The 27021-nt window shown below is 39.1% G+C and overlaps 1 protein-coding gene and 1 long non-coding RNA gene across 2 annotated transcripts in view; one reads left to right on the plus strand and one right to left on the minus strand.

Moving 5' to 3' along the window:
- The window catches only part of LOC137048463 (uncharacterized), a 22141-nt gene extending 6794 nt beyond the window's left edge, over positions 1–15347 (plus strand). The window contains exon 3 of the long non-coding RNA XR_010899416.1: positions 15203–15347. This is a non-coding gene — a long non-coding RNA (uncharacterized lncRNA). The remainder of the gene's footprint in view (positions 1–15202) is intronic.
- Positions 15348–21362: 6015 nt separating this feature from the next.
- kcnk9 (potassium channel, subfamily K, member 9) overlaps positions 21363–27021 on the minus strand; it is a 61085-nt gene continuing 55426 nt past the window's right edge. Inside the window, exon 2 of the mRNA XM_067426627.1 lies at positions 21363–24589. Within this exon, the coding sequence (XP_067282728.1) occupies positions 23670–24589 (920 nt within the window). The 3' untranslated portion in view covers positions 21363–23669. The remainder of the gene's footprint in view (positions 24590–27021) is intronic.

Consider the following 27021-nt stretch of genomic DNA (forward strand, 5'->3'; position numbering starts at 1 on the left):
ACACGGGTCAGTGCGCAGGTGTGTTGTGATCTCTGCTGTTGTCAAAGCCACTTTGACACACACACACACACACACACACACACACACACACACACACACACACACACACACACACATGTTGGTCTATGTGGTTTACAGGGACTCTCCATAGGTGTAATGGTTTTTATACTGTACAAACCGTATTTTCTATCCCCTTACACTGCCCCTGCCCCTAAACCTACCCATCACAGGAAACATTCTGCATTTTTACATTCTCAAAAAAACATAATTTAGTATGTTTTTAAGGCCATTTGAATTATGAGGACATTTGATATGTAATACCAGTGTAATACCCATGTAGTTATACAAATTTGTGTCCTCATAAACCACATAAACATGCTCACACACACACACACACACACACACACACACACACACACACACACACACACACACACACACACACACACACACACACACACACACACACGTGATCTAGTAGACACATGGCCTTCTTTCCTTTTACTGGCACACATTTTGTTTTCACGATTATTTTGTTAGCTGGCACTAGATGGCGCTATAGACTGCAGTCTCAAACGTGCATGACTGGAGTTGAACTCCAGCTTTCTAAATGCTGCACACTATACACTGCCTATAATTTGGGTAAAATGTACTATATGTTTTACATCACAGTTATAATTTTTTATTAAATCATAGAGTTGGGTATTTCACTTAAAAAAATAGTATGCTGTTCACTTTATTTAAACAATTCATCTTGATTTAACACCATTATATCAGGTTTCTGGTTTAAATGTAAAAAATGTAATTGCTTCATGTTATATTGACTTAAAACTGGTTCTCTTTGACATAACTTGATGTTTTTATTTTCAAATAACATGTTTCAATCAAATAACCCAAACAAACAGGACATTCACTTCCCATCATGCTTTGCAAAGGGGCTGAATTCGGAGAGTAAATGTTTGAATATAGTGATATTTGATGCATTTTTAACAAGATGAGAAAATGGAGAGAATTTTTAATGTTTAATGTTTTGTTATGTTGGTATTTAAAAGTATTTGTTATGTTGGTGTTTTTGGAGGTTGTCATTGTGTTGAAGTGTAGAGCATGTGCTTGGGCTGACAACCTGCTAATTACAATTAAAGATGTTTTAATAATAAAAAACAAAAAAATACCATCTTCTGGCTAGCTAATAAGAGTTAGTAAAAGATTTTCTTGATAGATAATATTTGTAATTTTGTGATTAAACTAGATTGCTTGTTATGTTTTTTGTTTGATATTCATCTTAGAATAATTGAACTTAATAGTTTAGGACAAAACTAAGAATGTTAACCTGAGTCAGCTAAATGGCATTGAATTAACCTTATGTAAAAAACTTAAGTTTACTGAAATAAACAATGTTAATTAAATTCAACATAACCCAGTTACGTAGAACCTGTTGACAGAAAAAAGAAGTAAATCTAAAATATCGATTCACTTAGGTGACATGTCACAAACTCAAACTTGAGTAGTTACTGTAATAACAGTATATTAGTAAATATTGCATAATTACACGCAACTAACCCTAAACTAAGCCTAATCCTATCACTAACCCTATAGTAAGTACATGTAGTTAATTAATACTATCCACACTGTAAAAAATATTTTAAAATAAGTTACCTGTTTGCCTTAATTATTGAAATAAAAAAATTTGAGTTACTACAATGACATTTTTTGAGAATCAACAACCTTTATTAAAATATTATTAAAAGATTTTGGAAGCATCTTGGGTAATTGTATGTGTTTTATTTGTGATGACGCAGTGAAACATGCCAAATTTTCATGATTTGTCACATTTTTTATGTGGTTCAGATACGATAATATTTTGAGTTTCTATTTATTAAAACTATTAATATTTTTTGTTGGTTTAACTTAAAAAAGTAAGTTACCTGGTTTGCCTTAAAATTTTGAGTTTATTGAAATAAAAAAATTGAGTTGATACAATGAAGGAAATGTGTTTAAAAAATAGAAACTCAAAATATTATTGTATCTGAACCACATAATTTTTTTTATAAATCATGAAAATAGCACAATTTGACATGTTTCACTGCGTCATCATAAAACACACACAATTACCCAATATGCTTACAAAATCTTTTAATAATCTTTTAATAAAGGTTGTCGAATCTAAAAAAAAAATTATTGTATCAACTCAAATGTTTTATTTCAATAAACTCAATTTTAAGGCATGGTTACTTACTTTTTTAGTTGGCCTGCCCTAAACCAAAAAAAAAAAAAGACAATGCAGTACTTAAGTATATAATTACACTGTAACAATGCCACCTTAAAATAAGTGTAACCAACATGTTTTTATGAGTACAGTTGAATCCACATAATGTGTAATATCAAAGAAAACAGTAACATAAAATAAAGATAAGACGATAAACTAACTCAACTCAAACTCAATTGGTCAGGCTTAGACTTGACTCGAACTCGTCAAGGTGGACCCAACACTGTTAAACTAACTGGACTAAATTAGCAGTGTTTAATTTCAACAAATATTGAATCAAAATATAAATACTTTGGGAATTGAAAGAAAAGGTCAAGTTGAGCATTTTGCTTTGTGAAATAAAGAATTCCCTGAATTATTCTGCATAATTCTGACATTTCTGAATTCTGGTAAAACCGATACAATCTAAATCGACACATGTGGAAATGTACAGCAAGCAAATGATCCCCGGTTTGACGATCTTACTCTCTATTTGTGAGGCGGGATGAGAGATCCAGTGGCCTAATCTTCACTCAAGTCCTCATAGTCACTCTGAAATCCTCTTCTTCCATGCTGGGGCTGATGGGATTATATGTATGGCTGTGGTGTTGAGTGAGAGCTGATCCTGGTGACCTAGAGCAGGGAAAGTGCTGTCGTAATCCAGACCGAGCAGAGAGCCGCACGGGGCGCGACGGCCTGAAAAAGCAAGCTGACCACATATTCGCACAGGCATGAGTGCAGAGACAACGAAATTGGTTTCAAAAGGGCAATGGGCTTAACGAGCATCAGTGCCGCGCAGGCTTTCAAATGTTCTGAAGAATTGTAACAATCTGCCTGAAACCTCATGCCTTCAAAGCAGCCATATCCATCTGTCCTTATCCGCTCACAGATGTGATTGTTCAGATGGAACCAGCTGATAATGGTGCTTTGGTGTGCATTTCCTTTCTCCATTTTCATTTTTGCTCTGGTTCACCATATTTGTTGGGTTGTGAGGAACTACTGATAACACATTCACTTCAAAGCCATCACAGGTGAACATGGCATACACTCTGGATACATATATTTAGCTTATTTAAAAATGTTTGCAATCAGTGTTGCTCAGTGGTTGCTAGGTTCTGCTGGATGGTTGCAATGTTGTTACTAAGGTGTTCTGGCTGTTTGCCAGGTTGGTCCTGGCTAAGATGTATGAGCATTTGCCAGGGTGTTCTAGGTGGTTGCTCAGATGTTGCTAAGGTGTTCTGGGTGGACATAAGGGTGTTGCTAAGTGGTAACTGGGATGATCTGGGTGGATGCCCTGTCAGTGGTTGTTAGGTTATTCTCGGTGGTTGTCCAGGTGTTTCTATGTGATGGTCAAGGTGTTGCTTAGGTGCTATGGGTGGCTGTCAAGGTATTACTAAGGTGTTCTGGGTGTCTGCCAGTGGTGGTTAGCATGACTGGATGCTAGGGTGTTGCTAAGTGATTGCCAGGGTGTTCTGGGTTGATGCCAGGGTATTGCTAGGGTGTTCTGAGTGGCTTCCTGGGTGTTGCTAAGTGGTTACTAAGGTGTTCTGCATGATTGCCATTGTGTTGTTAGGTTGTGGCTAGGGTCCTTGGCTGCCAGGGTGTTGCTAAGTGGTTGCTAGGGTGTTCTGCCAGGGTATTACTAAAGTATCCCGAGTGGCTGCCAGCGTGTTGCTAAAGTAAGTGGTTGCCAGGATATTACTAAGCTATTCTGAGTGGCTGCCAGGGTGTTGCTAAGTGGTTGCTAGGGTGCCCATCTGTCAAGGTGTTGATATAGTAAGTGGTTGCCAGGATATTACTAAGGTGTTCTGGGTGGCTGTCAGGGTGTTGCTAAGTGGTGGTTAGGGTATCTGGCTGCCTGGGTTTTGCTAAGTGGTTGTTAAGGTAGTTTTATGGTTTGATGCCAGGGTATTGCTACTGTGTTCTGTGTGGCTGCCTGGGAGTTGCTAAATGATAACTGGAATTATCTGGATGAAGGTTATTCTGGGTGGCTGTTCAGGTGTTTCTATGTGATGGTTAAGGTGTTGCTTAGGTGCTATGGGTGGCTGTCAAGGTGTTGCTACAGTACTAAAGTGTTCTGGGTGGTTGCCTGGGTGTTGCTAAGTGATTGCTAGGGTGTTCTGGGTTGATGCAGGTGTTCTGAGTGACTTCCTGGGTGTTGCTAAGGGGTTGCTAAGGTGTTCTGCATGACTGCCAAGGTGTTGCTAAGTGGCGGCTAGGGTGTTTGGCTGCCTGGGTGTTGCTAAGCGGTTGCTAGGGTGTTCTACCAGGGTATTAGTAATGTACTAATGGACTGCATTTATATAGCGCTTTTAACAGACCCTATGGCCTATAGCGCTTTACATTTTTGCCTCACATTCACCGATTCATACACCGACGGCGATGTCAGCCATGTAAGGCGCCATCCAGCTCGTCGGGAGCAGCTGGGGTTGGGTGTCTTGCTCATGGACACTTCGACACTTGGTCAGGTGGAACCGGGGATCAAACCACCAACCTTTCGGTTTGTAGACAATCTACATGAACCACTGAGCCACTGCCACCCCTACATCCCTGCCACCCCTGGCATCTACATTAGTAATGCATTACTAATGTAGATGCCAGGGTGTTTCTACAGTAAGTGGTTGCCAAGATACAACTAAGCTATTCTGAGTGGCTGCCAGGGTGTTGATAAGTGGTTGCTAGGGTGCCCGCCTGTCAAGGTGTTGGTATAGTAAGTGGTTGCCAGGATATTACTAAGGTGTTCTGGTTGGCTGTCAGGGGGTTGCTAAGTGGTGGCTAGGGTGCCTGGGTTTTGCTAAGTGGTTGTTAAGGTTATTCCGGGTGGCTGTCCAGGTGTTTCTATGTGATGTTCAAGGTGTTGCTTAGGTGCTATGGGGGGCTGTCAAGGTGTTGCTACAGTATGTGGCTGCCAGGGTATTACTAAAGTGTTCTGGGTGGTTGCCAGGGTGTTGCCAGGTGTTCTGGGTGGATGTCAGGGTGTTTCTAAGTTGTGGCTAGGGTGCCTGGCTGCCTGGGTTTTGCTAAGTGGTTGTTAAGGTGTTCTGGTTTGATGCCATTGTGTTGCTACTGTGTTCTGTGTGGCTGCCTGGGTGTTGCTAAGTTGTTGCTAGAGTTTTCTGGGTTGATGCCAGGGCATTACTAAGGTGGTTGCTAGGGTGTACATGGTGGCTGTCAGGGTATTGCTAAATGGTTTGTTCTGTGTGATCGAAAGGGTGTTGCTGGCCAAAGTATACAGAGATTTTCCACCAAGTGAAAAGAGACAAGAAATTTTTTGAATGTAAGGTATAATTCTAAGCTGTCATTCCAAGCCTTAAAATATGACAATTTGTCTAATTCTCTTTCATCACCAGGTGCAACATGTGCAATTTCATGTCTATTAGTTCACAAAAGTTGTTCTCACATCTTTCTCAAGGATGCCAGGATGTTTCCAGGCATCCTACTAGAGAAAAATACGTTTTTCAGATGCCTGGTGAAGTTCATTGAATGTCTCAGCCTAAAGTTGTTTCTGCTGAAATGTCAAACACCTGTAGTGCAGAGAGAAAAAGAGGTTATTACAGCAAAGACGAGAATCTCACAGGGTTTGTGACGGTTGACTCTGCGGTTCTCCAGACAGCCACACGATGAACAAAAGTGCTGAGATTTAGTCGCAGTCTCCTGTGGAGGGGTCACTGACCGCATTTTATATGAGGGATTTTAGACACCCACTGTTACACAGTGTTTTCATGCTTCAATCTTAATGCACCACAAACATGAGAGTGAGAAAACAATGACAGCAGTTTTATTTTTGGATAAATTATTACTTTAATCCACCCCACATAAATAGTTTAGCACAGAGAAAGTCGTAAACTCAGATTTGAATGACCAAAATGTAATGTAGTTTGTTTTTGGAGATTTATTCTTCTGGCGTTTTGCATCACATTTGCATGCGTTCTTATGCCAATATCATTTATTTGACATAATGGCAATAGGGTGCTAAAGGATATAATCTGAAATGAAAAGAACAGTAATAAAACCCAAGTCATTTTTGATGAAGGTGGATTTTGTCCCAGAATGCCCTAGTGCATTAGCTAAATTTTTCATTACTCTTTATTAAAATTTAAATAGCTTATGAAACTTATGAAGCTAATGCACATGCATACAGTATGTTGTATATATGTGTGTATAACATAACGTATTCATGTTGTATGACATCCATTATGAGCATGTGTGTGTGTGTGTGTGTGTGTGTGTGTGTGTGTGTGTGTGTGTGTGTGTGTGTGTGTGTGTGTGTGTGTGTGTGTGTGTGGTTTATGAGGACACAAATTTGTATAACTACATGGGTATTACACTGGTATTACATATCAAATGTCCTCATAATTCAAATGGCCTTAAAAACATACTAAATTATGTGTGTGTGTGTGTGTGTGTGTGTGTGTGTGTGTGTGTGTGTAGACTTCAGATGCAAAAGCCTCTAGGTGTGTCTGATGTTTTTCTTTCAAATTAGCATTTTTTTCAGGTTCCTAACACTGGTAATTCTGAATGGGCTGAGGCTGGAATTTAGCAGGTTTGAAGTGAAAGTATTTGATGAACGTATGTGCAGAGACCATTCACTCAGCATTGTCATTCACTCAAATTTTTGACTGGGGTGGCTTTTAGAGGCTTTTGCATTGGAAGTCTTCTATTTAAAATTATATATATATAATTTTTATTTATTTTTTGTCCTCAAAGTTGATGTGCAAAGCTGCAGGTCTTGTGGGCTGTTCCCGGTCTGCAGTGGTCAGATCAATCAAAAGTGGTGCAAGGAAGGAACAGTGGTGAACCAGCAACAGGATCATGGGTGGCCAAGGCTCATTGATGCATGTGGGGAGCGTAGGCAGACAATTTATTGTAACTTAAATAGCTCAAGAAGTTAATGGTGGTGCTGATAGAAAGATGTCAGAATACTGCAGTTGATCACAGTTTGTTGCATGCTGACAGAGGCAGTGTGATGCTTTGGGCAATGTTCTGCTGGGAAACCTTGGGTCCTGTCATCCACGTGGATGTTACTTTGACACGTACCACCTACCTAAGCATTGTTTCAGACCATGTTCACCCTTTCATGGAAGCGGTATTCCCTGGTGTCTGTGGCCTCTTCCAGCAGGCTAATGCTCCTGCCACAAAGCAAACATAGTTCAGGAATAGTTTGAGGAGCACAACGAGTTTAGGTGTTGACTTGGCCTCCAAATTCCCCAGATCTCAATCCAGTTGAGCATCTGTGGGATGTGCTGAACAAACAAGTCTGATCCATGGAAGCCCCACCCTGCAACTTACAGGACTTAAAAGATCTGTTTCTAACATCTTGGTGCCAGTTACCACAGCACATCTTCAGGGGTCTAGTGGAGTCTATGCCTCGATGGGTCAGGGCTGATTTGGCAGCAAAAGAGAGACTAGCACAATATTAGGTCATAATGTGATTTTGTTCATTTTCTTTAACCTTTATTTAAAGGAGAACTCCTTAGAATTTTAAAGTTAATCTTGATTGTTATATCTTTGTGAGTACTGTCAATAGAAAAAGAAACGCTTGCAACACAGAGCTATTGCAGTTAATGCCCAGAGCTCCCACTCAGCTAAAACAGCAGTTATGGAGTCATATACATAAAGGGTGTCTTTGTGCCTCTTCACAGACACAAAATGCAATTAAAATGTCTGTCCAACATGAACAGGGCCCTTACATGACAACGAGATGAGTTTAGCCACTTAGCCATTATTTAAATTCACATAAATAGTGTTTTAGACGGCTAGATGTATCTCGCGCTGAAGTCTCGTGGAAACTCACTGTAGCCGGAAAAAGGTAATACTCCAGTTGGGAGGAGCATTGTGTGTGAAGAGTGATCTCATTGCTCTGCTCATCGGCTCGTCGGGTCTCAGTATCGAACATGTCCGAAAGAAACGGTTTTCGATTCTGTACTCCTGATCCGAGAACCGCTGCTCGTTCAGTTACTCGCTCATGCTCAGTATCAGCGTCTCATGAGTTCATCAGATCTCTCAGCAAAACATGACTCAGTTCAGTAAACAGTTGGAGTTACAACATATACTTCAAGACATTCGTTTATTTCTATTCGGAGGGACTGTCACTCATGTCAGAAAGTGAGTAACTAAATTAACGTGTGATCAGCGCTGATTTGAGACAAAAACCGTTTAGAACGATTCAGTCTGATTTGGTGAACTGGTTCGCCCTGTTCACTAAAAAGAACCGGTTAAAAAGAATGATTCGTTCGAGTGATGAGAGTGATGATCCGATCGGGCTCACAAGTGAAGAAGAAATGGTTCGCGTTTGTGCCTTTCCGAATTATGGCAACAGATGTGAACATTTGTAGCTAACGCTTTGACAAGGATGACTAACTTACACAGACACAACACAGCGGGGTTGGTTGAAGAAAAATGCCATTCTGTGGTTGAAGACGGGTGCAGCCACTGTGGAGGTAAAGTAAACTTTATTTATCCTTCCATGTGGGCACAGAAGAAAAATGTGCAATAATAAAATAATCATGCTTTACACACACAATGCTCCTCCTAACTGGAGTATTACCCTTTTCCGGCTACACAGAGTTCCCACGGGACTTCAGCGCGAGATACATCTAGCCGTCTAAAACATTATTTATGTGAATTTAAACAATGGCTAAGTGGCTAAACGCATCTCGTTGCCATGTAAGGGCCCTGTTCATGTTCAACAAACATTTTAATTGCATTTTGTGTCTGTGAAGAGGCACAAAGACACCCTTTAGGTTTATGCCCCCATAACTGCCCTTTTAGCTGAGGGGGGGCTCTGGGCATTAACTGTAATAATCAATTTACCTACTTATTTACTTAATTACTTTTTGTAAATCACAAAACTGTCCAGGTTTTTTTTTCTTTTCATTCCCAGTATTTTGGATTCGGCCTTTCGGCTCTCACTGCAGGGATTATATGTGCATATGCATATGCATTATGCAACATGTGTACATAAGCTTGTGGAATCGCTCTCTCTCAGCACCTGCATATTAGACAGGCCGTTCATATCAGTGATTTATAAAGCAAGAGGTTAGTTCCCCTCCTCGGGTGGCTTGGCTGGGCGCTGAAGCTCTTTTGAGCTGCGTTTTAAATTACAGGCTGGATCCAGCGGCAGAGATCCAGCCTTCCTCCACCACTGCTCTTATGCTGTCGCTCTCCCCCGGCCTCAAACAGCAGCCTGACAGCTTAATTAGCGAGGAGCCGCTGGAGATGAATAGGGCCGAGGAACATTCGCTTCCACCTACTCAATAAAGGCCGGCATCCAGCTGTAGACCTACGAAACACTGAGGACGTTGATGTCATAGAGGCTGCTGAACTACAACATCACCGAGAACCGGGAAAAAGAGTGAAAAGAATATTCATTTTCTGGAGTATTAGCTAATGTATTCTGTCACTGATGACAGCGCTGTGATTAGCATTAGAAATCAGCTCTGTAGAAAATAATACTGTGTAATAGATTCTGTTATGCTCTCAGCCTGGACCAAGAAGATAAGTTAACATAAAATCGAATTTACTCTATTTACCTTCATAGGTTCGTTTTACTATGAGCAGGGAGGAAAAATAAGTCAATGCTTTTGTGTTCTCTCGTGAATGTTTCGCATTCCACAGAGAAACTTTGCATTCGTTCGCAAAACCTTTGAGTTCTTTGCAAGCAAAAGCAAAGTTTCCCGGGGGAACACAAAGATTTTGCGAGAGAAGACAAAAGCATTGAAATATTTTTTCCCCTCCCATCTCATATTTTCAATCACCAAGTTACTTTAGGGGCTCTGTATTTTCTCTCTCTTTCTGTCAATGATATTTTTTGTCAGACCACCAAACCATGGAATCTTGTTTCTGCCACAGAAAAATAATAATAAAACATTTTAAAAGGTAATTGCAGCATTTTATCTTACAATTCTGACTTTTTTCTCGCATTTGCGAGTTTACATCTCGCTGTTCTGACTTTTTTTCTCAGAATTATGATATAAAGTCACAATTGCAAGTTATGATGTCAGAATTGCGAGATATAAACTCTGAATTGTGAGTTATAAAGTCAGAACTGCGAGAAAAAGTTAGAATTGCGACTTTATACTTAATTACAGTTCTGACTTTAGAACTTCCAATTGTGACTTTACATCTCGCAATTCTAACTTTTTTCCTCAGAATTGCATTATATACCTAAAGTCAGAATTGTGAGATGTAAACTTGCAATTGTGAGGAAAAAAAGTCAAAATCGTGAGATAAAAAGTCGCAATTAAAAAATTTTTTTATTCCATGGCGAAAACAAGCTTCCATACCAAACCTGTTAAACAAATAGCTATTTAGTCATTGTTTTAGGCTACAGCTCTAGTTAATGCACCTTTTTTAATATCTTACAAAAATTAAACACAGTTATTTAATGCTAGTTGATGTTATTATAATAAACTCTTTGAGAAAAATAGCTAATTACAAAAGAGCTGAAAAGCAAGCGATACATTTGGATACATCGAGATGCTCTGGAGGGTGAAGTTGACCTTCAGCATCCATGACATCACTTTCTGGCATAAAACTTACTTACATCATCCAATCGATTCCTGATGATAAAAGCAAGTCTTGCCCAGAATCTTCTTGGACTTGGACACTACTGTAAAATGGTTTTCTGATGCCATTCAAAGACCCTGTTTAAACATGTTCTGGTCAATCGGATCAAAAGTGGACAACTCTAAATGCAGGTCTAAATGGGATCTAAAACGTTTTTAGCTTTTCCACTTTTGACCACTTCCAGAGGTAGACGTAAACGCTCATGTGGTCGAATGGGTCTCAAACGGCCACAATGGGAAGCGCGCTAGCCAGGCGGGATTTAAACTTTGTCAGCTGAAGACCCAAATTTGGTTTGAAGACATAAAACACACCAAGCACAATGATCTCTGACCATTCCTGATTGGTGTTGGGTTTAGCAGAAACGAAAGCTGATGCTCTTCATATGTTTATCCGTCGCCTCCAGGCGCGTTCATACGTAAATTGCGCAAGCTTATTTTGTCCATTAGATCAAAAGATCTGAAAAACCTATCCATTTACCTGCCCATAGATCCTACCCTCTAAGAAATCTGGACAGAAGTGGTTGAAAGTGAACAAAAGGATATGGATTAAAACACCAGGTATACTTCGTCTACAATCCGATTGACCTAAATGCATCCTAATACCAGTTGTAAACAGGGCCTAAGCAATCTTAGAATGTTTTAGTGCGGTGAAATCAAGCTATTCAGTAAAAAACATCAACTTACTTAATTTGTAAAAAAAAATAGTTGGAAAAAAACAGACCTAATGAAATTTAACAATTCTTTCCCCGAAGTAATGCCAATTGTTAGCATATCGACTGGCTAACTGTAACTTGCGTATTTTCAGTTGAGGTGCATTTGCAAATGAGCATGAGGCTCATTGAATCAGATTTTCTAATGAAATCTGTTCATTTTATAAAGGTTTTATGCCACTGAAATATTCATAATGAAATATAGATGTGCTTGGAGCTAGTACTTACTGCCCAACACAGCTAGTAGCTCTTACTTACTGCCTGTCTTGAACAAACGCAGTGCTTTTCTCACTCATGCACTAAAACAGACACACACTTTTTATTGGCAGAAAATGACAGCTTCATATTCTTCCACTCAAGTTGTGAGTGTGGTTTCCACAAATAGGTTTGCAGTGAAATTTGCAGGCACATCCAGCTCCTTCTTTCTCTCTCTTAAAGTCTTGCTCCATCACTAGGATTCATTTAGATTTCACACATCGAGAAGGTGATGTTGCTTCTGTTAGCTCCGCTGTGTATAAGTCAGGTTTGCTCTCACTTACATCACACTACAGTAGATCCACACTAACTTAAAACTGTATGCCATTGCAAAAGAATCTTCAATGCAAAGCTGCTGCAAGTATCTACAGGATCCTGTGCAGAGGGATTTTTTCCCCCATAGATTATCAAAGCCCCTTTGGCTAAGCATTATAATGATAAACATTCACATTTTAGCAAATATAAATGCATCAATATGTCAAAGCTCCTACGTGGTAATAAGAAACAGGTGTGTAAATTACCTTCAGTGCTGAGAATCGCACACCTGCAGAACAACTTCATTAACAGCATTTATCCTCTGCAATTTGGTTTCAAGGAGTCTTCTGTGTTGACAAACGAACACCTGCAAGCAAATGTTAGCATTGCCATTTTGTTTCTTTGTATGTCATCTTATGAGCATCTTTTTTTGTCAGAAGGCACAGGTAGCCTACAAGTAGGACTGTTCCACATCAAATTATAAATAGTATGCAGCGTTAACTTTGGGTTAAAAAGTTTCAATTATAAAATTTAACGAGTTTCAGCTTATACTGTTAGCACAATGTTAGCATTTTTAACCACAGATTGTGAGGCGTTCCTTAAAGTTTTGTGATTCTAACCTCAGAGTTTGGTGGCAGTACAGTGTGAATTATTAACTTAGGTTAAAATTTGAACATTTTCTTAACCCAGGGTTAAATCACAATGGCCCTCATTTATCAATCTTGCGTAGAAACGGCCATATATGTTGGCGATTATGCTTACACTCTTCTCACCACCTGATTTATGAAGCTGTGCGCACCTCTGCAATCCAGGTGTCCGCAAAGAATGAGGATCGCGAACAAAGCGGTGACGTCCTAAAGCGTGAAGGAACCCATGGCTATCTCAGCTAATACAGATAATGATCCAGAATCAAATCTGAGGCAGAAATAAATTGAACAGGAGAAACAGCAACATCAGGACGTCCGTCTCTGTGGTATGTACTGTATTTAGTGGCCTGTCAACATTTGTGTGTCTTTACTCGACGTTTATGAGGACATGATTCGGTTTATGGACTATTGTATGCGACTAACGTTAGACCTTAGCAAGCAAAATGTTTTTGCACGTCAGACTAGTGTAACATTATACAGAGAACAGCAATGGAGTAACCGTTAGCGCATTTGAATGACGAAGCACGCGATCGTGCCGTTTACTGATGTTTACTCACGCGACGATAAGCAACAGCAGAGACATTTGAAGCAGTTTTACTCACCAGCTGCTTCCAAAGCAGGACCGAACCTTTATCGCTGGGACCGCTCCGTCAAAAACACACTTCTTTGGTATGATTTGGTGAAGTCCTGTGACAGCAGTGGCGTGGAAATCCACTTTAAGATGCGACTGAAGCGATGTTAATAATAATAATAATAATAATAATAAGTTTTATTTATATAGCGCTTCTTTAAGTAACTTCTTTAAGACCTATAACATTCAGAAAAGAGGTGTGTTTTGAGCATGGATGTTGTGAAGCTTCCCATCATTTCTGCGTTCAATCGCGGGTGGATGAGAAATAAATCATTGGGTTTGTCTGATAAAGATATTTTGTGAGTCTCGTGGGCGATTCATTCCAGATGCCGTTTCCCACACATTTTCAAAACAATCCCTCACGTGTACTGACAGGGGAGCTTAAGCTCATTAAATATGCAAATATTATCCAATCCTAGCCATGGGCGTTAACTTCCAAGTCTCTAGTCCAGCGTTCAGGAGAGAGCCTCAAAACCAGTGTAGAAAATAGCCTATTACTTATTCATTATTATGTTTTTGAATGTAAAAACCACGCAAACAGCACAAGTTGACCTCAGACAATAGTACAATTTAATTAATGCCCCCTCTAATGGATATTATTTTGTTTGCATTAAATATTTTAAACATATTCATGATGACTTTGTTTGTTTGAAGTAAGATGCATAAACTGTAAACCCAAACTCTAAAAAAATGAAGGCAATTGGTTACATACATTTTTTTATTTGGCTAAGAAAATTAGCAAATTTGTAATTTAGTAATTGCAATTCAATAAATGCTACCTTGCTAATTGGTAACAATGCTTTGATAACGTTAGCACTTGCTGAATGAGTACTGTACCACAGAACATTTAACAGAAATCTGTTCTCAAACCAAGCTCATGCTCCTCTCGTCACTGTGTCTTGTGTAGTCAGACCTTCAGACTGACGGCAAAAGGTCTGGACTCCATCGCAGCTTTCATTGGTCAAGGACTGCCCAAGATGACATTTGACTGACATGTAACGCAACCAATCACAGCTGTTCCGTGTCATGTTTAGGGCCGTGCATCTAATAAATGATTCATCCATGAACGTTATTCAAGTTTACTGCAACAATGGAGCAGTGAACTTCACATCATTTTGAAAATCCAGTGCTTAGTTTGTCCTTGTAAGCGCTCATTGTAACCGTTGCAAACACAACGGCATTCTTCATCCAGGAGGGAGTTTGGAGTCGCGGCATGTTTCTAGGCTGACTGTTAAAGAACGCAACGCACTCGTCTCGCGGACATCCTGTAGGATTCAACCAATCAGATGACCATTTCGACGACGACCTGAAGTTTTTCCAGTGTAGAGATGGTAACCCCCCTAACGACCCACCATAACAGAAACTAACATAACACACACTTTACTATCCCATGAGGCCATGAGAGAGGATTTATGAATGGCAGTGAAGCAACGCAACTGACACTGGTAGATCACATGATAGTGACAATATGGTGACATAATGTGTCCGAATTTCATTCATACTACCCATATTCATACTGTATACAAAATTCTTTTTCAACAGTTGTGAAGTAAATTCAAATGTAGAAGCTACTCTCACAGTATGTGTTTTTGGACATGGAAGAAGGTCAAAACCCAAATATATATAATATTAATTATATAGAAGCACGGATCCGTCAAATTTTGCATCTATGTAAAATCTATCTATAATCTATAAAAATCCGGGTTTTGACCTTACTTGACAGAAGTAATGGCGTTGGAATACTAAATGAGATTTGTCTGATATGAGGTAAAAAAAAAAAAAAAAGGTTTCTCGCAAAAACGTTCGTTTCGTGTCTTAAGACATTTATGTGTCGCCACGGACCGCTGTGTTTAATATGGATTCGTATGTCTGTGTGTTTTTTACTCTCATAGTGACTCTCATGGAAATACACCCCATTGACAAGCATTATACGAGCAACAGCTGAGCTAAAAATCTTCATTTGTGTTCTACTGAAGAAACAAACACACCTACATCTTGGATGCCCTGGGGGTAAGCAGATAAACATCACATTTACATTTGTGGGGGAACTATCCCTTTTTAAGACATAAAATGTAATACATGAGCAATTAAATGCAGTCTCTTTTTCCTAATTGTATGGAAAGTAAAAAAAAATGTAGATTTGCAAAGACATTGTGATGATGTAATGTTTTGATCAGTTACTAGATCTTCAGTTTAGATTGCCTAACTACAGCGGAATGACTATACAGTGAGCAGCAATAAACGTCACAGCATTTGATCTATTGACTAGTTAAAGTTTAAATGGCATCTTGAGGAATTCTACTGATTTTCTGTGTGGCACGCAAAGGACTCATATATGCCTTTCGACAGCTGCTGGAGAGATGCTGATGTGAGAGATAAGGTGGGAAGGATTGTGTGGTGTGATACAGCACCTTTCACCTCCCATCATGCACTGAGAAAACAGACTAATTTTGGGCCCAGAGAGAAAGCGCGCTCTGCATTCTTATTGCCAGCACTGGGGGAAAAAGACTTTGGCAACATGGTTATTTGCAAACAGTAACTGTTAAAAAGTCATGTGCACAGATGTGAATGCAGATTGTGTTAGTGCATGTATTTGAGTCAGGGTAATTAACCAAACTAAAAAAGTTTAGTTTATAACTTGATGTATAAAAAAAAAGAAAAAGAAAAAGAAAAGTGCTGTCAAACGATTAATTGCATCCAAAATAAAAGTGTGTGTTTCCATAATATGTGTGTTAACTGTTTATCATTATGTATATAACATATAAATGCACACATCCATGTATATATTTAAGAAGTGTTATATTAATATATAAAATATTTATGTTTATAAATAATACAAATGATATACATGCAAATATTTCTTAAATATTAACAGTTTTACATTTTGAATATTTCAGTATGTATATATTTAAGGAATATTAGCATTAATATTCATTTATATTATACATAAATATAACAATTTTTTCCTAAATATATACATATATGTTTGTGTATTGCAAATATACAAAATAAGTATGCACACACATTATGTAAACATATATTTATTTTGGATGCGAGTCACGATTAATTTGACAGCACTAAAAAACTAATAAAAATGACAAAAACACAACAAACTTATTAACATTTACCATTAAAATACAGAGAGTATAAAAATGAATTCAAAATCTGAATAAAAACTAATATTTTAATTATGCTAAGATATCAATGATGTGAGTATTTAATCAATTTTTTAATCTAGCTATTTTAAAATGTGTGTGTGTGTGTGTGTGTGTGTGTACGGTAAAGATTTTTTATTTATATACAAAAACTAAACTAAACATTTTCTGTCACCAATAAAACCAAAAAACATGGCTGTGTCCGAAATCACATACACACATACTTCGATCACTAAAAAAAGTACGTTCTACTGTATATAGATATCTGTGTGTAGTATGAATGTAATCCAGACGTATTACATCCAGTAGCCCGATTACATGAAAATGCATATCAATAATACAAGTGTGCAACGTCGTTGAATGTATACGCCAAAATGAGTTTTGCGTGCATATGATACGCAGTTTTCCTCGTGCATATGATACGCACTTTATGGCGTATTATACGCACGAACCCACCCCCGTCCTACCCCAGAGCGTGTCATATACAGGTCATAAAGTGCATATATGCACGTGAAAACTGTGCACCATATTCGACATCAAATCACAAAATCCTCTCACATTGCCTCATGGGATAGTAAAATGTTCATCGTTTGCACACTTCAGAAACTCGCTGGAAGTAGTAAATCATCCAGGCACTTTTTGCCTACTCTTTTATGAGTACTGTGAATTCGGACGTACTTCTTTTGTCACATTACCTACTATATAGTAGGGAGGTATGTGATTTCGGATGCGGCCAACCTGCAAATTGGCATGTGATACAGAAACGGCCAATCAGAGAGCACTCGGTAAGAGAATAGGGAAGTTGACTTTTTTTTTTAATTCAAATGTTTAATTCACCCCATTCATGTGGTCAAGAGGTCAGCCGGCCACACTGTCATGCACACACAACAAATAAGACAAACAAACAAAATGCTCATTGCAAGTTTTCCCAATAAAGGCAAAAACAACATGTTCTGACAGTTTGAATCCGCATCTTGACGGATTCTCTTCTTCAGTCAGAGAGGGACACACAGATTATTCGATGTAGTGGGATCTTTAGAGAAGATCCCTCAATAATGGATTCTATTGCCGAAAGAGGTAATTGTAGAAATGAATACAGAGCAACACGTGGTGATTATTTTGAATAATCATATTTATACGGCAGCGTGAATCACACTGCTGTGGGTGGACAGACAGATTTAACAATGCAATATTCATGCAGCATTAAGATAAAAATATAGACGCTGAGAGTAAACAAATGAAAAAGACATGGTCACAACAAGCGTTTGCTTCTCTGCTGACAGAGAAAAATCCAAATATATATGGGAGACTACTAGTTATATCCTCGTATTAACTCCTGTCACCCCTATAATAATAACTATGCTTTGATACACGTTTTATGTCAATGCTCACCCACAGCAGTGGATCTGTTGCCAGTCCTAAAGTTATTACATTTCATCTAGTCCATACAAGCTCGTCTGTCTGAGTAATTGTCATCAGGCTATTATATATAGTATGCAAGTACAGTTTATTGATGTAAAATACATGTTATTCTGTCCTGACCCCAGAAACCATCATATACATAAATACATACATAGGTTAAAGTGACAAACAATAAAAAGTGGAAAATAATGCTTTTCGTTTTTGTTGTGCTAGTGAAACAGTGGACGTGTTAACGTTAAAATATGTTTGTGCATTGTTTGGGTGGCGGCGTCATTTATGACGATTAGTTGCTTTGGCTTTATTTGATTTCACTTTTTAGCTTTTTTGTTTTTTTGACAAAGAAGTATTTTAATCCATTTGCTTATATCTGAATATGATTCTCGAGTATGTGCCTTAATGAAATACAAACTCCACATTTGAAATATACCCCTTCAAGGCACATATACAGTATGCTGAATGCTGTAAAAATGGGAATGCATCTGAGTTTAAAATATGCCTTTTTAATTTGTCAAGGATATAACTACTTACAATATATGCACTGTACAATGTTATAAAATGGTAGCGATTTACATAAATTTACATGAGTGCTGCAACATATGCTGTGAAATCCAGAATGTCAGACGTCAAGTTGATTGGTATTAGAAGGGTGAGCTGTTTGAGCCTGGAAACGCGTCCCGCTGGCAGACTCGGAAATTAACTAAAAGAGTGCACGGGAGCGCCGGAGTCCCTCTGGAATTTCTCTCATTAATTAGTCTTGTCTGAAACCGAATTACTTTGGCGGGCACTTTGGGCTTTGCATACCTCAGTGATCCACATCAAGACAATTATTCAAGATTTATTATTCTAAGAAAACATCAACAGGGTTTCAATCCAAAGTCATTTACCACCTAAAACCTTTGGCTAATTATTTCATATCGGAAGCGTGCTTTTTGTGTTACATTTCATCTAATATATTACTAGTCATCTGCCCAAGATTCCTGGATTTTAGATTAAAACAAACCATCCTGACTGCTTCTGATTGGCTCCACAGAGGTAAAATAAGGGTGTGTTCACACTTGGCATGTTTTGGTTCTATTAAAACAAACCCTGATGCAATTTTTCTGTTAGTGCGGTTCTTTTGAATAAGCGTGAATGCTGCCATCCGGTCATTCCAAATAAACTCCCGAACTGCGGTTCGACTGAAATATGAACGAAACACGGACCATGTAAGACATGTAAATGAACCAAAAACAGGACATGATGTCACAAGGTGCAACCCCAAAAACGATAACATCCTCAAGCATACCTGTTTTTTTCTTATCACAGTCATGATGTTGCCCATCAGGGTCTGGACCAAATGAACCATCTGCACTGAACTACAAGTGTGAACACACCATTAGAGACCAACTGAGACTGAGGTGGTGAAATGAAATTGAAATGCAACAACAACAAAAAACACACAAGAAAATGACAATCAATGGAACCATTAATCCAATCAACCTTCTATACCCATAAAAAAAAAAGACTTGCTAGCCAGTATTTGAGATGGTATTTTATTGGTTAATTACTGTCAGAGTTGGAGTCTTGGGGTCGTATTCACGAAACATTTTATTTTGCCACTTAGAGTTCTCCTAAACTGCAAAAGTTTTTAGTTGAGAGTTTTCTCTTAAAACCTATTCACAAAACTGCTGAGAGCAACTTTTACTAAGGAACAGAGAAAAGTCTTAAGCTAAGCGTGAGGGTGGGGTTGACCTCGTTGCTATGGTTGATGTCATCATGCTTACTAACTATGACCACAGTGATTGGCTGATAATGGAGGGGTCTCTGTCAGTGATTTAATTGTAGAAATATTTAGTTGAATGTGGATTCATGCTCTTATATTCAAATAAAGATTTTAAAGGAAGTGTATGTAAGATTGTGGCCAAAACTGGTACTGCAGGTGTATCTCTTTCCCCCTCCCCTGACCCGAGGTTGCCAGATATGCTGCAGGATCAGCAGGAATGTTTGTAGCTGCAGCTGTGGTAACTAGAGCAGATCTGGCAACCCGGGTGCAGAAACACTACTGACTTCGTGATTGGTCGATAGGTGGAGGGTGGAGCTTCAGGCCAAAACACAACATGTCAACATCAACATCAGTTGAGGACTGAACAACAACTTTTAAATGACAATATCCTGGCCGGACTACTGCTGTCAGTGATATGAGTATTTGAAATTAACATGATTTCTTAATGTCTAGTGTCATATCAGGACCATTTTATGATTAATTGAAATACATTTCTTACATACAGTTCCTTTAAAATAAGAATGTTGCCATATTCAAATAAAGATTTTAAAAAGTAAGTGTCACTAATTAAACTAGTATATGTTCAGCAAATTGTCAGACTCTAACATGTCTGCATCTAGAGATTGCAGAATTTATGCGAAAAGGATTTTTTTATTAAAAAAGTTTGTTAGGACCACGTTCAAACTGTCTATTTAATCACCACGAGAGGAGGTATATTCACAGCCGAGAGCCAACTCACCTTACGTTAGTTACCTCCACAGTTTTCTGCATCCTTCCACCACCCCATTCCTCACTCTCGGTCTGCGATACACGGCAGAACTCTGGGTTTGGATTTGGGCTAAAGTTCGAGCTCGGAGCCTTCGATCGCTTCGCACAGCACGTCGAATACGCTTATATTGTTTTACTTTATTTAATTATTTCTAAGTGTGAACTCATAAAAATAACTACCACAGGTAATCTGACTTGTTTTTAAAATTAAAGATACATTCATTATCACTATTGCCTTAGTGTTTTATAGTGTCTTTGGGTGGATTGTTAAGTGATTTAACAGGACAACTCCGGTGAGAAATAACCCTAGGGGTGATTAACAGATGGTCACCGAGTAGATCGTTCTCTGGGATGAGTTTTAATGAAAACCGTATTTAAAGAGTTTTATCTCTAAAAACAGATTAGCTTATAACGCTTGTCTATGGGGCAAAGGGTAAGTGAAATTAAATCGCTAGTTAATGCCACTAATAAGGCTCAAAATAGCCTCACACTAACACGGTAGCATAATGAGGTCCCTACATGCAAACCGATGCATTGAGAACTTTGTAAGTGTACAAACAGTTTAATAAGAAGATACTTTATAAAGACAGTACATTACGCGTAAACGGTCAGGCGCCATCTTGGAAAACAGTCTCGACTAGTCGAGTGATGGACGCTGTGCTAAGTGAGCTGGTCGATAGGAATTAAGTTTGTGAAATCTAATAACATGGACATTTTTATTTTGATTTATTTATTTTGTCTATTGCGTTCAGTGCTTTCTTCCGGAAACAACGGACCATATGAGATTCCCAGTCACAGTTCATCACTTAGCACAGCATTCTTCGCTCGACTTGTCGAGACTGTTTTCCAGATAAAACTCTTTTCATTCGATTTTCATGAAAACTCATCCCAGAGAACGATCTAATCGGTGACCATCTGTTAATCACCCCTAGGGGCATTTCTCACCAGACTTGTCCTTTAATGACTTAGGAGTCCTCTTGACTACTGCTATAGCGTTTTGTGGATTTAGGAGCTAGTTTTAGTGCAACTTTTTGAAATAGTCTTAGAGCAAAAATGTAGGAGTCCTAAACTTAGGACTGACACACCCATTATTTTTAAGAGTTTCTCCTAAATTGCCCAGTTAGGAGCTACTTTTAGCCTTAAGATGTTTTGTGAATACGGCTCCAGATCTTGAGAACCATCGAAAACCACATAAATGTAGCCTGAGTTGCATTACTTTAAGTTCAGGTTTGGTCTTAGTTTATGGCACGTGTGCCGCACATGTACTGATAAGTGAAGCCAAAATGTTTCCATCAACTCCCCCCGAATTTTAGATAGTTCTTACAACGCTGATGTAAATTCAAGTGATTTTATGCTATACAAACGTGGGTGTGGCGTCATGATTGCCAGCTTCTCTGAAGAAAGTCACTGATGCACCTACTGACTTTATTCGGGATTTTCAGGAGGAGATTGGAACTTCAACTGTTCTACATTTCCATAACTGTTTATTTCACACCAACATAATGAGCTGCTCAGCAGTAAACTGTACGAACAGATTCAGCGGGAGTGTTCCCGGGCTCCAGTAAGTCAGCGGCATATTTGGACATGGCTGGGTAGGAGTGAAGGTGTCGTCCATTTTTTTTTTTTTTTAATAGTCTGTGGTTTTTGGCCTCCAACATACTAAAGGTGAAAGCCAAATTCAACAAGGTATCTTCATATGGCTTTGAATGGCCACTATTTAGCCACTGTACAAAGTGAATGCTGTGATTAAATTCAGCCTCTTCTCCATTTCAGTTCATTAAACTCGACAAACTCATACTCGATTGGGTCAAGTCTTGGCCTGGGTCTTGTAGGGTCTGGTCTTGACTCCAACTCTGGTTTATTGGATCATCCTAACTGTAACGGAGCTACCCATATATTATATTCAGGAAACATTTAGACAGTAAAAACTGAAAAAGTGACATGGTTGCTGTTATATCAGAGATGCAATTTGGCTAGTGAACAAAAACAATCCCTACCACAAGCAGAGGATAAGAACTGTTGATTACATTCAAGTCATTTAAAAGAGGTGCACTATGTTTTTCAATCAACGTCAGAGCAATTTTAGGCCTATCTGATTTGCAGGGCATCCTCTCAAGACATCATCAAAGTGTAAAATACATAAATAACTGTCTTTATTGATGCATTTAAATAAGTCTCATTCAAATAAATGGTTGAGAGAAAAGCAAACATTGCTAGGGTTAGCATACATTATACATTGATTGTTCACAATGGAATAATAGTCGAGTCAACGTGCTCTTTTTTATATAAATCCTGATGAATAACAATGATATGGCGATGCTGTAACGTTCCCATTTGTGAGGCCCTGTTTTAGTGGATGTTTTGGAGTCAGCAGTTTAACTTTCATTTCAAAACATACTTTTAAAAGGATTATTTGCTTTTTATATTGAATCCAGTGCTAAGGTAGCTATCGCTCGCCTCGTAACAGTATACGCATACCAGTTTGAACAAAGCACATGCAATTATTCTCCTCTCAGAACCGACTTTTGCTGTCTCTCGTCTGTCACCTCTAAATATAACGCACTTGTAAAGTCTCTACATACATGTATAATTTACAGAAAACCTTTGATTGAAATTAAACGAACAAAAACGGGAAGAAAAACAAACAAAAAGTTTAACGGAAACGATGACGCACATCAAACAACTAATGCACATGCTATGGTTGGCAACAATATTTTGGCATGATGTGAATCATTGTCTTATTCTTTTTAAATAGAATTGCTTATAGAAAACAATACCTGATACTGTGTAGTCCTTTTCAAATCAGTTTTATCGTTATTTCCTCTTCGATGGTGTGGCACTTGAATCTTAAGAAAGAACCAGAGGCTGCTCACCGTTTGATAAAACACGTTTTCACACGTCCCTTAAAAAATTATATATATATTTCTCCCTCTGTATTATTCAAAACACAAATCGTCTGATAAGATATCAGGGTGATATTATTATATCCAAACCCACTCAGGTGCTGCTCAAAAGGGCAAAGAAAGCCCAGGTGAAGTTTTCTGCAAAAATAGATATCCATGCTTCATGCTTTTTATCGAAGTTCTCATATATCCATCAACCGTTCAAGGGTCCTGCTCGCGCGATCCAACGTCCTTGCGCTTTGCAAGGGCCAGGAAATGTTGAAAGAAAGAAAGTGCAGGAATGAGGTTTGGTAGAGCAGCAGCATTGGATATGTGTGTTCAGCGATGAGTTACCGGGTGCCGTCGCTCCTCAGATGGACTTGCGTCGTCTCATGAGCCGGAGGTTTTCTGTGAAGCTGTGCAGCCCGGGCGAGACGGAGCTGATGGGGGAGGGAAGGAAGCTGTTTTTCAACGTGCTCGGCGAGATCTCCTCTATGCGGTAGGACACCGTCGAGTGGTAGTGATGGTACTGATGGGGGCTCAACTGGGAGCCGAACGAGTTCTGGTGCGGAAATGTACCGCCGCCGCCTCCTCCTCCCATTCCCAGCCCGAGACCGACTGAGCTCCCAAACTCATGCGAATGGTAGCGCATGCAAGAGCAGACGGACTGGAGATCAGTGACCTCTGGCCTGTAGCGGTGCTGCTGCTGCTCTCGTCTCCGTCGACTCCTCTGGAGAGTGTCCTCCTGGATGTGGATGATCATGCTACTGCGGTTCCCCGCCAGGGAAGCTCTCTCCTCTGCGTCCCGCCGCTCGTCCTCGCTATTCATTGTCAGGAAACGTAGCACCACCAGGTTGAGAAAGGCCCCGATGACCGTCAGCCCCACTAGGATGTACATGAAGCTGAACGCCACGTAGACGGGTTTTCTCTGCAAGGCTTTGTTCTTCTGCAGGGCCACAAAGTCCCCGAACCCGATGGTGGTGAGTGTTATGAAACAATAATAATAAGACTGAAAGAAACTCCAGTCCTCGTAGTGGGAGAAAGCCGCCGCGCCAATGCACAGCGTTCCCATGCAGGAGAAAAACCCCATGGTCACCATGTTCTCCATGGAGACGTCCGTGATGCGCATCCCGCAGCACTTTTTGATGCGCTTCAGCAGGTACTTGACGAAGGTGTTCATCCGCTCGCCGAGGCTTTGGAACATCACCAGTGTGAGCGGAATCCCCAGCACAGCATAAAACATGCAGAACGCCTTTCCCGCATCCGTGCCTGGAGCCGCGTGGCCATAACCTGAAGACCAGAAAGAGAAGCGATCAGATCACAGAAGACAACAAAAGCAATTGTGCTGAGAATACTGCTGCTTAAAAACATGGGCCAAATGTTGCAGTTGATGTTGACTGTGAACCCTGCATGAGCTGTCACCATTGCATTGCTTGGGTTTTATAATTGACTTGTTTTCCAGAAAAAGAAAAAAAATGCCTAAAACTAGTAAATTCACTTGCAAAGCAACAGCACTTAAAATGCCATTGACGAGTTGTCTCATGAGAAAGTCTCTTTTTATGAGGAAACTCATCCCTGCCATTGATATGTTTTTATGGCTTTCTGTGTTTTCACTGTTATATGTCAGGGTGCACCATTATGCATCTCCTGAAAAGAGTAAAGTATCTCCAGATCAAAACAGGGGAAAAGAAAAAGCAGAAACGAGCGAGAGTGTTGCCATGGTTTTCCCGCAGAATTAGGCTACTTTAACACTTGTCCCAGGCTGTTTTTTATGTCTGTGGGTTGAAGCAACCTCAATAATGTGGTTATTAAACCCCGGGAATGCGAGTTTTAGCAAGGGAACCCGACCAAAAGTCGCAGATTTTACCCCCCGGGCTAGTTTTGAGTAGCAATTGGGCGTTTTCTGTAGCAAAAACCTGGCAACCCTGATGAGCACCTCTCATGCAAGCAGATGCATATGAAAAATAATGCGTTCATCAACAATAAACATCATATAAATCAAACAGCCTAATGTTACTGAATGAAATGTCGACCCAGGACGAGCTACAGGACTGTGAAGCTTTGGGGGTGTTGATGGACTCAATCGACATCTGTGTTGTGATCATCATACTGAATCTGATCCAGACGTAGTCTTTTGACAAAAACGTGATTTTCTCAGCTTTTTGCACAAAATGTTGCTTTTTTTATGAAACGTACCCATATTTAAGTGTTGATTAAAAAAAGAATGCATGAAGTTAGAATAAAACAGAGGATATTGTTTTAAAGGTGCCCTAGAATGAAAAATGTAATTTACCTTGCCATAGTTAAATAACATAGCCTTCCCACAGATAAAACATGTCAACAGTCATGGTTGATGTTTATTTACAATCGGATACCGCAACACTGTAATTCAAAGTTGTTCGTTTGCTCGACCCATTTCATCATGGACAGTTTTTCTAACCTGGGACAATATCAAGCAGACTTCTCTCAGCGTCTAAAACTGAAGAAAGGGCCGATTCCAACCATATTCCTGCAAGCAGTAAGTAGTGATTTGATCCACTTCTTGACTGTCGAACCAATTTCTGATTAAATTGAAAGTTTCTTAGTTAGACAACATTACGATAATATCCTTTGTCTTTTCTAGATCTAACGCAAGATGCTAGTAGAGTAACAATTGGAAAACTCCAAGTACCACAACATAACAGTTTGTCAAATGACGAAGGTTAATATTATTTCCTGCAAATGTTGTCATAAAATACAACAGTAGATATGTATGTCGATCCCTTTTGCAGATTGAAATCTAAAATAGCCAAAATTTCGTCAATAACACATAACTTAGAAACTAACTACGTTTACTGCTACTGTTTAGTTGCTTACAGATCGCTCACTTGAGCTTCCTAGCTAATGTCACCTTCTCCACCATCTAAGATGAAACGATAGTCATTTGACAAGGTTTCAAGTCAATTTGTTAAATAAATATACATTTTTGAGAACTGAAGTATGATTATTTTGCAGCGGGTGAGTAGTAAACATGACACTGACTATTTTAAGTGGCTTCTACATTTGGCTAAATAAATCATCTTTTAAATCAGTACTCTACTTTCAAACAGTAACATTACTGTGCAAACAACATATTTACGTGCTGTTCGTGATTCAAAGTTGAGAAGCTATCATTGTCAAATCATTGCCATGATGGACGCTGTCATTGAGCCGTGCAGAGAAACAGCCAATCAGAGCAGAACTCTGCATTAATATTCAAGACCCTTCCACATAAGGCAAAAACAGAGCTTTACATCCTATAGGGACAATTTCTAGGGTTGGAAATGGACCTGTAAAACCGTATCTGGGCAATTTTTGACATTAAATAAGCCACACACCCTTTATTTAGATATCAGAGAACAATTTAAAATATCGTTTCAAATCATTCTAGGGCACGTTTAAAGAGTCTCTGTTCTTTTGATATATTAAATGTTCAGATATTCAAATCTGGCCCCAAGACTTTAATTTATTATTATAAATTATAGATAAATAGAGACTTTTCACAAACAGAAGTTGAATATTATAGTTCTAGAAAACCATTTACTTACTGGTGCTTTAATGATCCAAGAGATCAAATGCACTGATCATAATATTTTCATCTCCAAATAATCATATACTATAGCAACAGTGGTTCAGCAACAGTAGCAAATAGCCGAATACACCAGATTGATTGTTCAACCTAAGGTGCTACAAAAACTATTAAA

The sequence above is a fragment of the Pseudorasbora parva genome, chromosome 19, assembly GCF_024679245.1.
Source record: "Pseudorasbora parva isolate DD20220531a chromosome 19, ASM2467924v1, whole genome shotgun sequence".
Lineage (NCBI taxonomy): Eukaryota > Metazoa > Chordata > Actinopteri > Cypriniformes > Gobionidae > Pseudorasbora > Pseudorasbora parva.